Source organism: Lutjanus erythropterus, chromosome 7, assembly GCF_056507025.1.
Source record: "Lutjanus erythropterus isolate fLutEry1 chromosome 7, fLutEry1.hap2, whole genome shotgun sequence".
Lineage (NCBI taxonomy): Eukaryota > Metazoa > Chordata > Actinopteri > Lutjaniformes > Lutjanidae > Lutjanus > Lutjanus erythropterus.
Window position 1 is genome coordinate 9430078 of NC_139323.1, and position 17234 is coordinate 9447311.

At 42.1% G+C, this 17234-nt stretch overlaps 1 protein-coding gene across 1 annotated transcript; it reads left to right on the forward strand.

The window, feature by feature from the left end:
• Positions 1–238: 238 nt before the first annotated feature.
• Positions 239–14967, forward strand: ndnf (neuron-derived neurotrophic factor). The gene is made up of 4 exons (XM_084722573.1): positions 239–788; positions 10139–10336; positions 10758–10882; positions 12830–14967. The coding sequence occupies exons 2-4, from the start codon at positions 10140–10142 to the stop codon at positions 14224–14226; spliced, it is 1719 nt and encodes a 572-aa protein (XP_084578699.1). The 5' UTR covers positions 239–788; position 10139; the 3' UTR covers positions 14227–14967.
• Positions 14968–17234: the final 2267 nt, after the last annotated feature.

Below are 17234 nucleotides of genomic sequence, written 5' to 3' on the forward strand. Positions count from 1 at the left end.
AGGTGTGTTGCGCACACCCAGGTATCAGGGCCCATGATAAAACTTGCCTGCACACTTTAGCCCCGAGGGTTGCGTGACTTCTACGCGGCTCTACTGCCCAAAGTAATAATTTCCAGGGAGCATCAGAGTAAACAGCGAGGAAATATAAAAGGAGAAAAAGGGAAACCCCGCTGTCTGTAGATTTATGCTCTCTGGTGACATCTGATTTATATGATTTCTAAAGTTTAAAATCAGTTGAAAATGTAAAGAATTCAGGTGATGTGTACTTTTGTAGTCAGTGGTCCCTGTTTAGTTTTTTTTTTCTTCCTCTTGAAGGAGTGGGCTGGTTCTGTGTCTCGGAGTCTTCCTCCTACAGAGAGCGCAGAGGAAGGAGAAGTTCGCACCAGTTTTGCCTCCAATCCAGTGGAGGTTTCAATAGCAGCAGCGCGGCAGGGGAGGGACGCACTGCCAGCACTCAGGATACCCACTCACACACACTCACACACACACACGCACACACACACACAATCGCACTCACACACACACACACTCCTGCCCACTAGAGACCAGTTAAATCCGCAAGAAAACTGCAAACACGCACCAGAGCAGCAGTCGCCTAATCCGATTGATAGGCACCAACAAGAGAAGTGAAAACTGAGGGGAACTACTGGACACTGCAGAGGACAACTTTTCATTTTTCTTTGAAATCGCTTTAGATGTCACTTTTTTAAAAAACCTTGGTGGTATCAGAGTGGCTGCGAGAGAAAGAACCATCCTCCAGACAACTTCGGCGTTTCATATTCTGAAAGGTAAGAGGAGATCTATTTTTCCGCATGCGTCTGATCCAGAGCGTCTAGGAAATTATTAGACCAGAAAAACTTCCTTCCTTTTTTTTTTCCTTTGTAACTTTTCTGAGCCTTTTCTTTTCTTTTTTTTTTTTTTTTTTAAAGCTGCATATAAATTCAGAGTCGGACTCCCGGAGTAAAGTGGTGCCTTTGAAACGTCTGCCAGAGACAGAAAGACACAGAGAGGGGAAGAGGTTTTTGCGGTTTACAACTCTCCGGGAAGTTAAAAGTTTCAAACACATTTCAATCAAGCCCCAACTCGCATGTTCTTTTAATCTTTGCTTATTTTGGTTTGGGCTATATATATATATATGTGCATGCATATGTAGCCGTCAAACTGAAGAACTTTTGGAAAATCCTCTTGCTTTTGTGCCTGCGAAGGGTTCCCATGCTCCCAGGGGTGACACGGCACCCAAATAAGGCGATTTATCATTACGCGTATTTCCAACAGGGGTCTTCTCTCTATTTAAAGTGTAAAAAATAATTCATATTTTTATTACGGTGCAATCAGGATGAATGTTTGCCTCATATGGTCACCTCTTGGTGCTTTTACGCACCTGTAAGAGCCCAGAGTGCAAGAGCGGAGCGCTTAATTAGGATAATTCTTCTTCATGTACTGAAACTGTAATGTATTTGAGTCGGCTGCTTAAATAAAAATGATCCAAGACGGATTCATGACAGTTGGGCTCATGTTGGGAGTTGTTTTTCCTCTCCAGCCTCGTGTTTTAATGAGAGACATACCCGGAGTGGGGATTTGAATAACTGTATTTAGCAGCAGGCTGAAGCCACACTGCCTCCCTTCTACTTTCTCAGGAGAATGAATCATGGACAAAAAAAGTCTTAAAATGGGAAGGTCTGCGTCGCATACCGTAACTAAACCGTGATTTGCATATGAAAACTCTCCGGCTGAAAGAATTCCGCCAGTGTTGCTGCTGCTATAGCCGTTTTGCGTCCAGAGAAGAAGAAGAAGAAGAAGAGGAAGAAGAAGAAGAAGAAGTGACAGGCTGCGGACCGTGTGTTTGTGTGTGTGTGTGTGTGTGTATACTGTCTCCTCCGCGCTGCTGCCTTTTATTGTGCCACATATCCACAGTCACTACCGGTAGGAAGATTAAGGACGCAAAGTTTTTTTTTTTTTTTTATTTCCTTGTTCAATTATTCATCATATCCACACACCCCACTCCCCACAGTCCCCCGGGCACATCCATTTTGCAAAGCCCCTCATTATGCTCCCCTCAGATGGACACACACTAGCTGCTGAACAGGCTCTCTGTGCCTCCCCTTCTCTGCTGCTTCTCCAAGCACAACATAACGGTGCATGATTGACTCATTTCCCACGAGGCCTGCCTGGTGCATGTGTGTGTGTGTGTGTGTGTGTGTGTGTGTGTGTGTGCCCTGGATGATGGGCAGTGGGTGGATGACTTTCCCATGGGGCATTTTCTCTTGTAATCTTTAATCACCCTTGCAGCCACAATGCCAGCACATCAGTCAGACCCCCCCCTCCCGCCCCACCCCTCAGTTCTATCTGAATGGGGTCCTTCTGACCTGACCCTCCTCATAGAGACATTCCAGGATGCAGCAGCGCTTAAATGCAGGCTCCAGTCAGAGATGGACTATAAAGAGGCACAAGGGGAGGGGATGGAGGAGAAGGAAAGGAAACTGGGCTCTCCTTTCCATCACTGCTGTTGTGCCAGCTTTCGTGGTTGCGATGATGTGGAGAGTTCAGAAACTCAAACTGTGAGTGATGTTGTGGATGGCGAGGAGACAGGTCCTGAGTGATGGTTTAGACCAGCGCCCGACCGATACTGGGTTTTCAGGGCCAATGCTGATACCAATATTAAGTAGTAAAAAAAAATAGAATAGAAATAGACTAGCTTCATTATCCATTAATCCGCTGATTAGTTTCGCAATTAATCATTAAGTCTATAAAATGTCAAAAAAATGTCCATCACAACAACTCGAAGACGCTTCATTCACGACCGTAAATCACAAAGAAAAGCAACAAATCCTCACATGTAAGAACCAGAAAATGTTTGACATTTCTGGTTGAAAAAATACTGATTAATCAGTTTTTAAAATGCTTGGCAACTTATTTTCTTTCGATCAGCTAATCAATAATCAGCTAATTGTTGCAGCTCTAATCAACAAATCGGCTGATATTCTTTATACTGAATATGTTGCAGTTAACAATAAACTTTATGGTCCAAAATCATTGAAAGCACTGAAACAATAAACTTTCTTGTACTTTTAGATATTTATCAATAAGTACTAGGTGTGTCGCAATTTAAATATTAAATTAAATCAATCAAAATGCCAATAATCAAAATCAAAAGCAGAATGTGTGATTCTCACAGTATTTTTTGTCTCTCAACCACCAGCTGTTAATCATTTTACGCTGTTTCACCTTAAAAGTCTAAGTTCCCCTGCTGCCGTAAAAATGTGAGTTGACTGGACACGGCTTGTTGAATAATACGTTCAAAAGTTTTCTGAGTTTTGAAAATGTAAAACCAAGTAAGTTCAGTTAGCTGAACTTGAGAAAACATTCAAATTCTATAAGCTCAAGATATTACGTTGAATCAACTCAGTGTGGGGAATGAATTCGATATAAACCATGGTTTATCTTAACGTGCATTTAAGACACACGAGAGTTTAGTCGTAAGAGGGTTTTAAGTCTCAGACAGTTGCATGCTGGGAAGTCTGTTAATATGCTGGAGTTTCTTTTGAAACTTAATTTAATGAGTTTAGTGAACTCACAGCAGAACATTAATACAACTCAGAACGCCTCAAGTCAGAACAACTCACGTTTATAAGTTTCTCTAAATTCAGAGTATTGAAAGGTACATATTTACATTAAGTTAATAAGAAAAGATAAGTTGATTCCACTGAATATCTGTGTGATGTTTTACTGTGTACTTGTACAGTGTTTGACACGTGTCTGAAGGACAAAAACTTAAAAGATGACACAAAGTAGTTTACCAGCTGTTATATCACACTTGATACCATATAGACCATATAGATCATTTTAAGGAAGGACATGTAAATGACAGTTGTCAGGGCGTGAAAACCAATCATCTGTTGATTTTTATAATTTAAGACTCAATTGTCTAATAGCGGCACAGCAATCAGTGCTAAAAAATATGTTTCAATCGAAACTGAATTATGACCTTAAATACAAAATCAAGTTGAATCATGGATTTGGAGAATCGTGACAACCCTAATAAGTATAAATAGAGCAAAATTAATGTATATATTACACCTGAATTAGGAAAAAAGAATCAAATACGTACTGAATGATGCCTGTAAAGCTAACAAAAACTATCTGCACTATGTTCTGTTAAAAAAGTTTTCATGTAGGCACATATCAAACAACATATATGCTGATATAGGTCAATACATCTGTCATTGGATAATATCGGGCCAGTAATATCGGTTGACTGATATGTCAGGCTGTAGTTTAGACTTATACACTGAGTGAAGTGGAGGAATGTCATGGTTTGGACACACACACCCACGGACATACACACACCAGATAAAAATCTCCATTATTGGACCCGAGCCCTCACCACAGTCTCTACCAATTCATTAATGAGCTGTTTAGCTGTCCAAGAACACCAGACCTGCTTTGGTCTGGCCTGCCTATAGCACAGGTCCAGGTCCTGTGTGGTTCCATCCTTGGCTCCTGCAGCACCCCTATACACACTCCACTCACTCCAATCCCCCCACATTGGCCCTGAAGTGACAGCGGTGATGGAGCTCGCTACCGAGGGCCCACCATAAATCTGCCTTCAGACTTCCTTAAAGAAAACACACAGAGGCTTCAGGTCCTGCGAGCGCTGCCAGGCGTCTTGTTGGGTGGAATCCGAAATGTCTCTTTATTTGTGTTGAAATTAAACTGTCTTTTATTCCCTCCCGTTCTGTTAATGAGCTCCATGTGGCAGCAGGCAGGAGGCTTATCCGTCTTGACAAGGAGCTGGAGGGAAGGAGAGGGAGACCGGTTAAACAAAGTGAGGAGAGAAAGGGGAGGTCAGGGGCAGTTTGGTGCGCACACATGCACCAACATATACGTGCACTCACACACGTGAATAGGGTTGGGTATCATTTGGGGCTGGGTATCGAGCTTTGGTTTGAGTGTTGAAAAAATGGCTTGTGATTCGATACCAAATTTCAGTACCTAAGGAGCAAATCTCATCAGCATCAGTGAGACATTAAGCACACAGCATGCTTGTACCAAGATCTAATAATGCTGGTGATTGGCTTTTTTAACACATCTTTTTACTGCCAGGGCTTTGAGTGGCTTCTTTTTTTTAAGTGAGTAATGGAAACGGATTTGGTATCGAAAAAAGTATCATTATGGGATCAGTATCAAAGCCAAGGTATCGGTACTGGTATCAATATGGAACATTTTTGAGCGATAGCCTACACAGCTCTAGTTTCATTTGCATCTTAACAACTGTGGTTCTGATTCTGCTTAATGATTTTCGATTCCAGTTCGTCACGTGTCCTTCTGTGCTCATCACAGCAGACTTGTGTGAAAAGCTAATTAGCATGGCGACATGCTGCGAGGGGAAACACTGAGCTAAGATTATGTTAGCTAGATAACCATGGCGACGGTGGTCTCTTTTCTGGTTTCTTGAATATTTTCAGATTAACTGAGGCTATTTTACCGCAACCATATAATATCCTGTCCTCGTAAAACTTCTTGTAGTGTAGCATTTGCTAAATTGAACTGCTTGTTCCAAGACTCACAGTTAGAGCTGTTCACCTGCTAGTCACGCAACTAGGCAATTACTGAGTGGACTAACTGAGAATAATGCTAGACTCACCTCACGATTTTAACAGAATAGCTCTGCCGCTAGGGGTCTCGCTAACATGAAAACAACATCAAAAGATGTAGGCTGATAACGTTGTGAAGTGGCGTGAGATCATGGGAGTTGTTATCTTCACATTTTAACAATTACTGTAGCTGATGAAAATCTATCTGACATGACTCAGGCAGAAATCATGTTCATGGACGAGGTGATGTCAAAGTATTTATGTTTTGGTCACGTTCTCTGACATATCCAACATATCCCATGTTTCATAGCAGTTAGCAACTAGCTAGCGATGGCTATCAGGAAAGGCACTGTTAACTTGAATAAATTATGGATTTCTCTGCATTTGAACATTGTTGGAAACATTTGAGATGATGTAAATATAAATGTGTTTTAATTTAAATCTAGTGAGTGAAATTTGTGTCACAGAATCGAAATTAAAATGTCTTAATGATTCCTTTGGAATCAATTCTTATATGAAATCAGTACTCGACGCCCAATCTTATGACCAGATACATGGAACACATTCATGTGTTCTGCTCCACCTCCGTGCATGGAAATTGTACGCTTTTAATCAGTGTGTTCCTGCTGAAAAGTACACTCATACACATGCAGTCAGAGTTGATCAGGTGGATGAAAGATATGGCAGTTTTGTTTTGTTTTTTTGCTTTAATCATGAGCAGAATGTAAATGATTTTAATTTTGCAGTTGATTTATGTTACTGAAAATATTGCGTCCCTCTGGGAGATGTAACATAGTGTGAACATTTTGTTTTGGCTTTGCACATGATTTTCTTGTAATGACCCCAAATTAGAGCTGGGTCAAAGCTGTTATAGCAGTAATTCAAATGAGGGGCTGAAATTCCTCACATCACACAGGAATGGAAGAGGGGCCATTTTCTTGTTCATTTTCTCGATAATGTAGATGTGTCAACGACGGCCATGGGAAAGAAAATCATCACTATTTCCTCTACTGGTGAAACCATTGCAAGCTGCATTTGTCCTTTAATCCTATTACACAGCTTCCACAGCTTGCCAATTAGACTATCCGCGATGTTTTCCACCCAAAAAGCTTAGCAAAATCCACTAAAAGTGAAACAAAAAACTATAAATGTATAAATAAGCTGATAAAAAGCAACAGCAAAACAAAGTTGACACGATTGCGGGTGACCTTGCCTTGAAATTATCCGTTCCTCAAATTGCGATCATACATTCTTCCCCGTTCTAATTAAACATTAGGGTTTATTTGTTCCAGATGCAGCTTTTTTGATGTGTTATTTTGGTGAGGGAACTCTGTGGCATGAGAATGGCGCGGGCCCGCATGTAAAAAGCACATCCAGCGCAGCCTGTGTGTGACCATGTTGACTCTGCGCTGGTCCGTGCAACCGCAGTGACCCAGCACCGCTGCTCTAATATTCAGATGTCATCTCTTGGCAATATATACTGTCAATACGGACTGAGTGCTTCAGTGCGTGTGGGAGAAGCGGAGGGCTCAGTCATGGGGTTTAAATCAGTGGTGTCACATGTGAGGAACACTCTGAAGGCACACATCAAATGTGCTAATGACAGTGGTGATAAAACCCTTACTGTATGAGTGATAGCAGACATTATGTGTAATGACATCAGTGTGGTGGACAGGGGCCGGGGCCCTCGCTGTGTCTGCGTGGTGTTTGGGGATGTCGGAATGAAAGACAGCTCTGAGCGGCTCTGTACATACCACCTCAGCGCTGTCTTGAGTATTAATAGACATGTCTTTGTTCCGACTGACACGCTTCTGAAGTGGAATGAGACAAGCCGAGGCGATAAGGATCTCCACTCTCTGTGTGAGTCAAACCTCAAAGTACCACTTAGGCGGCTTTCCTTTTGCTCTCTGAAGTTTGGCGGTGCGGCGGGAGGCTGGGCTCAGACAACGGCAGAGACGGAGACACTGACAGGAGCTGTCAAGGGCTTTTTCACCGCTCGTGTTTTTAAAGGAAGATAATGCAGAGATGAAGTTTGCAGCGTGGACGTTTGACTCGCAGGTCTGGGTCCTCTGGTTTTACTTATCTGCCTCTGTTTGGGGAGGAAGTGTAACAAGAAGCAGAGATTAAAGTGGGGAAAAAAAAGGGCCATACTGTTTGTGTACAAGTGTGAAAGAGGAAAGAGTATTTGTTGATGAAAAAAGTGTGATCAAGGGAAAGAGACAGACGAGGGAGGGCGAGCACTGAAAGGGAGAGGGGTCATTAAAAGGACACCATCTCGCTTGCAGTAAATGGCAGTAAAGTATCTGGCTAATCTGCCATCATTACACTGATTAAATCACCAGGGATTTGGCGTTCCCATCAGCTGCAATCAATGGGGCAAAATCAATAGACAGGGGATACGTGAGAGGCTCTCAGCCACGGTCAGCTGCACCTCGTCCTGACTGAGCCACAGCTCCGTCTGTGCACTGCACCACTAAACATTTTTATATTAGCGTCAATAAAACTTAAATGACATGGATTTGGGGACTTTTATATTAAGAGCTTTATGAAATAGCGTGGTTCCCTGGAGTTTCGAGCAATGTCTTTTCCTTCACACATCTGTGTTTAAACCTAATCCCTCCCTTTCCTCTCTGCGGCCCGCGGTACTCATTCACTCTCCCTTTAGTCTCCCAGTCACTGATTCACTCGGCGATGGTGTCTGCGCTGTCACACAGTCTTCATGTTAAATGTTAATTAGGGTTAAAACTAAAAGGAAAAGAAGGCAAGAAAACACATTTTGACATAAAATAAAATGTGTAGTGGAAAAAATTTAAAGCAGAGCCCACTAAAAACACAGTCTGTTGCCAAAGCTCAGTGTTGCCAAATGGAACTCATTAAGAACAGTTTTGTGTTTTAAGCTAATGCCAGAATGAGGAAAGATAGGGGGGGAAAAAAGCCATTCAGAACTTCCATGGCAAAAATAGACATTTGCACACACGCATTAAAGAAACAGTTATATGAGATGATTGATGTTTCTGTCATGCCTGTATGCTAAATATTAGCTTATCGTAACATAGCATGAAGACTTGAAACAGCTAACACTGGCTTTGTCCAAAAGCAGTAAAACTCACCACCCAACCAAAACTTTTCTTTTATCAGAAAGTTATGCTTGGTTTTACTGTAAAGGAATAGTGAGTTAGACGAGAACTATTCTCAATTCTGCACATGAAATATAAAACTACTATTGCAGTCAATTAGCTTAGCTTAACATAGCATAGTGTAAATGCTAGAAACGGGGTGATTTTGACTCTGGATCTGTCCAAAGGTTAAAAAAATCTTCCTCCCAGTTCCTCCAAAGGCTTTTCTTATATCATTGAATTATGGTAGATTCTAAAGAACTATATGGACATTTTAGGAAATGTGTTTATAGGCTTTCTTGTCAAGAGTTTGACAAGAGGATGTTACTCTTCCACACTACACTACACTACAATATGTAACATCTCCACATTAAAATGTCTACAAACTTTAGACCTGTGTTATATATTTTATTGAGTTGTGTATTATCCCAAATGTTTCCAGCAATAGTGAAACACAGACAAATTCATGATTTATACAAGGTAACTAGTGTTACCTTAACAAGGAAACGGTGCTACTAGCCACTAAGTGCGGATACATGATCAGAACGTGAGGAAGGAAGTAGTCAAAGGTTACTAAATGTAATTCTGCCTGAGTTATGTCAGATACATTTTCTTTCTTAAAAAAATATTGCAAAGAAAGGTATGATATGACAAGACATGGCAATGGTTGTTTAACAAGAAGAAGACAACAACTCCCATGATCCCACGCTACATCACAATGTCATCAAACTGTGTTTTTCGTTATTGTTTTGATGTGAAGGAGACCCTTAGCAGCAGAACTTACACATGCATTGAAATGTGAAGCTGCAGACAAGAGTGGATTATCTTAGTTTACCATAAAGACTGGAAGCAGGGGGAAAACAGCTAGCCTGGCTCTGTCCATAGGTGGAAAAACTGGTCTACCAGCACCTCTAAACCTCACCCATTTGTGTAATTGATACAAAAGTAAACATAGAAATGACAAGTTGTGGGCGCCCCTATAGCTCAGTCGGTAGGGCGTGCGCACCATGTATTGAGGCTGTTGGTCCTCTGCAGCGGCTGCTGGTTCGAATCCCACCTGCGGCTCATTTGCTGCATGTCATCCCCTGTCTCTTCACCCCCCTTTCCTGTCATACCTTCAGCTGTCACTGTCAATAAAGGCAAAAATGCCAAAAAAATAACATTTAAAAAAAAAAAAGAAATGACAAGTTGTGTTTTTGGGGATGGTTATGTGCTTTGTTATGTGGACTGTTTCATGAGCCAGGCTACCTTTTCTCCACCATTTCCAGGCTTTATGCTAAGCTAAGCTAGTCTATAACTAGCTGTAGCATCAATTTTGGCGTTAAGCTCTGAGCATTTCAAATGATTCCTGTATACTCAAACATAATTCAACATTTCACAGTATATCACAATCAATTCAATAAAACACCATTTTTGTGTGTCTTTCAGAATGAGGCAGTGTAAAGGCTGGAGTGTGGTGGTGCTGCTGGTGCTGTTGGGGCTGGGAGCTTTGGCCCAGAAGCTGCCCACGAGAGACGAGGGACTCTTCCAGATGCAGATCAGAGACAAGTCGCTGTTCCACGACTCCTCTGTCATCCCAGACGGAGCTGAGATCAGTGGCTACCTGTTCAGGGACACACCCAAAAGGTAAGACAAACAATGACTGAGCGAATTACATAATGCTGGTGATTAAAACTGTTGATGTCTTGTTATGAGTGCGAAAAGGAGCCAATATTCCACCTTCTGCTGCAGACTGAGCCATAACAATCACATTAAACTTGCAGACGGCCACTTACTGTGAATAGATAGGAAACATCAGATGTTGCTCTGTAACATGATCTATTATGTTGATGCAAAAACTAAATAATAAATGAGAAAGTCGTGTTTGTGTAATAAAGTGTCTGTTAGCTCAGGGCGAAAGAGACCAAGGTCAGTAGTACAATAATACCACGGTGTGCCACAGTCTCGTCTGCCCATCTCTGCATTTAGGCCACACATTATTTTGGATAACGTCAAAATGTGATGAAGCAATGTCAATGTCAGGCCTTTTAACCTGTTATTTTCACAGGTACTACTTTGTGGTGGAAGAAGACAACACACCCCTGTCTGTGACGGTGACACCTTGTGATGCTCCTCTGGAGTGGAAACTCACCCTGCAGGAGCTGCCAGAAGAGGCCAGTGGAGAAGGATCAGGTATAATTGACATCAGGCAGCAGTGGAAGAGGTTAATGACACGTTATGTGGAAATATCACTATCCTCCACACACAATTAACCTAGGCCGTGATGTTAGGCTTTGTGTTTTGGTGGGTTTTAATTAAGTCACAGTCGTAGCGTCTAGTCTGACCACTTATGATGTCTGACTCGGCCCAAGCTGACGTCTATAATTTCAGAGAAGGGCTCCACTCCACTGTAGTCACCCCTCTGAATCAAAGCCATTACATCCCTTTACTTAAGCTGTCTTGGTCTTCTTAAGGTAAATCCCGCTGCTCTCTGTCTGTCTGTCTTCCTTCCTCTTATCCTTTCCTTTCCTTTCCCTCTGTCTTTTTTCTTCTTCTCAGCCTCATGTTAAAACTTTCTCCATCTGGAGGGCATCCATTCAGCGCAGGAGATCCTGCCAGATGACCAAAGCTGTGGTTTAGAGAGTAGACGTGTGATGTGAGCATATATTTGAATACCAATACACGAGCACCTGTGTCTGTGTCTGTGCTCTTGTCACATCAGATATTACAAAATGATTTATTGGGTTGTTGAAGACGTGCACCGTACCTCAAGAGAAAAGAATTCATCTGTGAATGGCAGAATAATGGCAGGTCAGGACTCACAGTGTCATGGGTGCACTCTTAGAGACAAGGGTTCTTCCTGAAGGGCTGAGGTTCTACCTCTGCTTCTAAAGAACCCCTTTTTGAAGACAAGTTTCCTCAAGGATTCTTTGTAAGACTAAGGGTTCCATTAAGAACCTTTTTTATCCAAAGAATCTTATTTTGGAAGAAAGAATTCTTCAAGGATTACTGAAAATCTTGAGGAACTCTTTTTTCAAGGGTGAAATGCTGCATCTGAAATCACATACTATGCACTACATACCCAAAATGTATACTACTGTTCAACATACTTTTATGTAAATAAACAGTAGTATGTATATTTTTGGATGCACTGGTTTCATACTTTAATACTTAGGTGTTGGACATGCTTAAAAAAATCTTACATACTTTTTAGTGTACTAATTAGTATGGTAGTATGGGATTTTGGATGAAACCCATGAGTTCCATTAAGAACCCTTTTTGGAATAAAGAGTTCTTCAAGGATTGTCAAGGGTTATTGGTACAATAACATAAAAGGGTTCTTGGTAGGACCTCCTTTGTGGGTTCCTGTTAGCACCTTTAGAAGGTGGAAAGGTTCATGATAGAACACCCAGATGGGGTTCTGGGTGGAACCATTACACCACAGAAGGTTTCTCTGCAGAACTGCTCATAGGAGGGTTCTGTGTGAAACTTTTCACAGATAATTAACAGAAGTGTAACTCGTTATGTTGGGTTCCAGGTAGAACTCTCTGAAAGATTTCCAAGTGAAACCTTTATAAAAGGTTCTACCAGGAGCCAAATAGGGTTCTCCCCTGGAAACAAGGGAGAATTTCTAAGCGTGTGGACTTCACAAGATTTGTAGGAGTAATAGTTGAACCGGTGAACTTCTTCCTGTCTTTGCAGCTCCTCTTGCTAAATGTCTCTACTGGGAGTAGATCTTTGAGCATTAATTTTTAGTACACCACTGAGCACACTCTCTGGTTGACAAACAAAACATAATATTATGCTTGGGCTGTCTCTCTCACGTAGAAGGTACAAGGCGCCTCTTTGTAACACAGCTTCCCCGGAAAGGCTGAGTGAATGCTGGCCTGTGATCTTTGGGGATGTTTGGAGTGAAAACATGGCTGCCATGTGAGGGGCTAATCATCTGTGAGGCTTGTAGAGCTTCATCATAATCGCACAGCATCAGCATGTTAAACATTTTTAGTATGGGTGGAAATAATTTTTCATCAAAGCCAAAGATGAAAATATTGTAAGGTCATGGCAACAGTCAAAACTTGTAATATCAGATTGGACGCTGTGTCAGTCAAAGAGCTCATGTTGTGCCTGTTTGTGTTCCAGGAGAGCCTGAGCCTCTGGACCAGCAGAAACAGCAGGTGACCGTAGACGAAGGGACGGAGCTCTTTACCTACAAGGGTAACGATGTGGAGTCCTATGTGGCCACCAGCACGCCGTCTGGCCTCTACCAGCTGGAGCTGCTGTCCACGGAGAAAGACAGCAACTTCAAGGTGTACGCCACCACGACTCCAGAGTCTGACCAGCCCTACCCGGAGCTGCCCTACGACCCTCGCGTGGATGTGACAGCACTGGGCCGCACCACTGTCACCCTGGCCTGGAAGCCGACGCCGACGGGCTCTCTGATGGGCCAGCCAGTCCAGTACTGCGTGGTGATCAACAAAGAGCACAATTTCAAGAGCATGTGTGCTGCTGAAGCTAAGATCAGCGTTGATGATGCCTTCATGCTGGCTCCAAAGCCTGGTAGAGACTTCAGCCCGTTTGACTTCGCGCACTTTGGCTTTGTTCCCTCTGACATTGGTTTTGGCAAGGACCGAGGCCTCACAAGTAACAAGATATCACGGGCGTACACAGCCAAACCCAAAACATCAGACATTCAGAAGGTGTGTATTGGCAATAAAAACATTTTCACAGTGTCAGACCTAAAGCCAGACACACAGTACTACTTTGATGTGTTTGCTGTGAATTCTGCGACCAACACCAGCACAGCATATGTGGGAACATTCGCCCGCACTAAAGAGGAGGCTCGTCAGAAGACAGTGGAGCTGAAGGATGGAAAAGTATCGGATGTTTTCATTAAGAGAAAGGGCAGCAAGTTTCTGCGCTTTGCTCCTGTGTCTTCCCATCAGAGGGTCACTCTTTTTGTCCACACGTGTCTGGACGCCGTGCAGGTGCAGGTGAGGCGCGACGGCAAGCTGCTGCTCTCCCAGAACGTGGAGGGCGTGCGGCAGTTCCAGCTGCGGGGGAAGCCCAAAGCCAAGTACCTGATCCGCCTGCGGGGCAGCAGGAAAGGGGCGTCCACTTTGAAGGTGCTGGCCACGACGCGACCCAGCAGCAAGCAGCCTTTCCCTTCGCTTCCGGAGGACACGCGCATCAAGGCCTTCGACAAGCTGCGCACCTGCTCCTCCGTCACGGTGGCCTGGCTGGGCACGCAGGACCGCAACAAATACTGCATTTACCGCAAGGAGGTGGCTGACAATTACGGCGAGGAGCAGCGACGCCGGGAACAGAACCAGTGTGCCGGGCCAGAGACCCGCAGGAAGTCAGAAAAGGTCCTGTGCAAGTACTTCCACAGCCCGAACCTGCAGAAAGCTGTGACCACAGAGACCATCGTAGGTCTGGAGCCAGGCAAGACCTACCTGCTGGACGTTTACGTGGTTGGACACAGTGGTCACTCAGTGAAATACCAGAGCAAACTGGTGAAAACAAGGAAATACTGCTAAATGACTCTGCAAAGAATAAATCTATTATAAATATATATATTAAATAAGTTTATTTAACTCTAAGTGATATTCTACTAAGGAGTGTATACAGACTGACTACTCACACAGCGGATGGGCCTGTGGCAGTGACTGAACTGTTTGTAGAGAGAGATATCAACCTGTATATTTATGTTTACATTTCATTGTGGCACCTCTGGGTGGCCCATAGCGTGAGGTGCTTCGTTACCAGGCTCGTCGTCTTGACATCATGTTGCCACTGGGGAGGCAGAACTTCAAAGAAGATCATCTTTCACCTTGTATGTTTCTTTGTTGCTGCATGACATTTGCTTTTGTCTGTCATATTTGTGTGTTTCTTCAGTTTCAAATCACGTCGACCGGAGGAGATTCAGCAGCTGCCCGCATTGTATAGATCTCTCACTGCATATTCACTACATGTTTTAGGAGGAATTTAAATTATTTTATACTTTTTTTTTTCGTCTCTCTTTTTTTGTCTGTTTTTATTGATGACAATAATAACTGTTACGAGGAAATTCCAGTTTTACGAGGAAGTTGTCGTAGTTCAGACATTCCCTTATGTATCTCAGCCAGTGTTTGCTCTAGAGCCCATCTTGTAAATGTGTTCTGTGCTGGAGATCTGTGTTATTATCACTGTATCGCTGTGTGTGTGTCACATGTACAGAGTTGTCCTGCCAATATTCATGTACATAAACACTAAATATAGAACAAGTAATCCCTCTGTCACCCTGGGTGTCATGTTCTTTTGCCAAGCAGTTAACATCACAGTCGTGGAGATGAAAGAGCACACTGCGTATTGTGTTTATGGACTCAGACACTTAAATTAGGGTTGCATAAGTAGAACTTGATACTCGTGATTTGGGATGTTAACTTGATCCTAAAAATGATTTGTGACAAGCAAAGTCTGACAGGGGATGGATTATTTGCTGGAAATAACTTTTAAGACTTTCTTTTTCCAAGATCACACAAGTGGTGCCTGAGCTCCACCAGAAAAATACCACCTCTGTGTCATCGTTTGCAATCAAACCAGTGTCCATAGATGTACAGTAATAAATCAGTGCATCTTAGCATATTGATGAGTGCATTTCTTTGTCTCTGCTGGAGAACCATTCATATTTTTGATACTGAGGAAACAAACAAACAAAAAAAATGTCAAGTCACGTGTCAAGATCAGAAATGAAAGATGAACGTTTCTTCTGTTTCTTGAGGCCATGTTGTAATCTGTGTCTTCATACAAAAACAGTTCACATGGTGTTGTTGCTCTGTACATCGATCTCCTTGATGATGAAACACAAATGGGGCCACTGATGTCAATTGATTGGGTGCCAGAACATGTCTGATAAGACGAGACCAGACTTCTGAGATTCAGTGCTTATAATACTGAAATACCTCTTACCTTGATTTGTTGATGTAAGATGTCAAAAATAACATAATTTTGTTGTTTTTATGTTATCAGTTTTTATGTTAGTTAAAGTGACACTCTGTAACTTTTATGAAAAGTAATAATATAATGCTGCCTTTTAATGGATAAATGGACTTAATAAAACACACCATAGGCCTTTTGCACAGCAGCCATATTGATATGAAATTGTACAGATATTGTTATCAATGATACAAATTAAGGACATGTTCCATTTAGTGTAGCTTAACCTTTCCAGTGTGCCAACATGCACAATAGCAGCCCAGTGAGTCTGTTTGACCTGAATGGAGCAGAACCAGTCCAGTGTGTGAGATTTACACTGGGACTCTACTGGCACAATATGGCAGAAATTTAGTATAATATTCATGAGTATGTTTTCATTAGTCTATAATCACATGAAAATGATAGAAGATTAGAGAATTGTTTTTGTTGCCTTAGAAAGAACCATTTGTGTCAGTTCTGTTATATTAGAGGTGGGTTTTCTTCCATGGAGGTTGCCAGGATACAACGTCATGTTTCGTAGCCCAGAATGAACAAACCAAATACTGGCTCTAAAAAGGGCCATTCATGTTTTTTGCAAGTTTCGCGACCACCATAGGACCTCTTACACACTTGGAAGGGGAGGGTGAGACGAACTGGTTGCAGTTTGCAATCTCAACCCTAGATGCCATTAGATCCATGAAACACACTTTAATTAGTATCATTTGTAACACCTGTGTTTATCCTACTGTTTCATGTCAAAATGGCGGCTGTGAAAAAGGTTTAATGGTCCACTTAAACACAATCAGAGGTTTTGCTGCTGCAGTCTTACTTGGTCTGTTTATTATCAGTAGCTTATGGTGGCAAGTGTTGGTGAAGGTTAGCAAACTTTATGTTTGCAAACGTTTGATAGATATTGCTACTACTTTGTCAGTTTGCTGACTTTGTTATAGTTTAGCTATGTTTCAGCACATCACAGATAAACATGTACAGTATGTTTTTTGTGATAAAACCAGTGAATTGTTAAGAGTATTTTAAGAGTGGTAACTTGAGAGTAATAAAGTCAGGAAAATAATTCCATGAAATCAGCAACACAGCAATATTTATCTTTACTTTGCTAACATTAGTTAATATTAGCCAACATAAGCTACTGGTCATGCCAGACCAAATAAGACCATAGCAGTAAAACATCTGAGTGTATTAAAGTGTGTTTTATAGCCTCGGAATTTAACTTTTCATTTGTAAGATAAAGACTAAGGTATTTCTTCTATTAAGTGTTACAATCTTGCTTAAAGCAAAACACCTATAATATTACACCAATCAAAATTGCACATTTTAACCTCCTCCATGGAGGGTATTTTTTGGGTGCTGTTTGTCCATTTGTCTGTTTGTCAGTAGGGTTATAGAAAAACTACTGGCCTGATTTTCATGAAACGTGGTGGCAGGGTGTAGCACTGGCCAAGCAAGAATCACAGGGCAGATACATGAATTATCTTTCACTTTTGTTAACATGGCTAGATAGGACGTTTGGTCTCGGTGGAGGTCTGCACTCTCTGACTTCCCTTCAGGTAGGGTTGCAACCTATCTGTCCCTT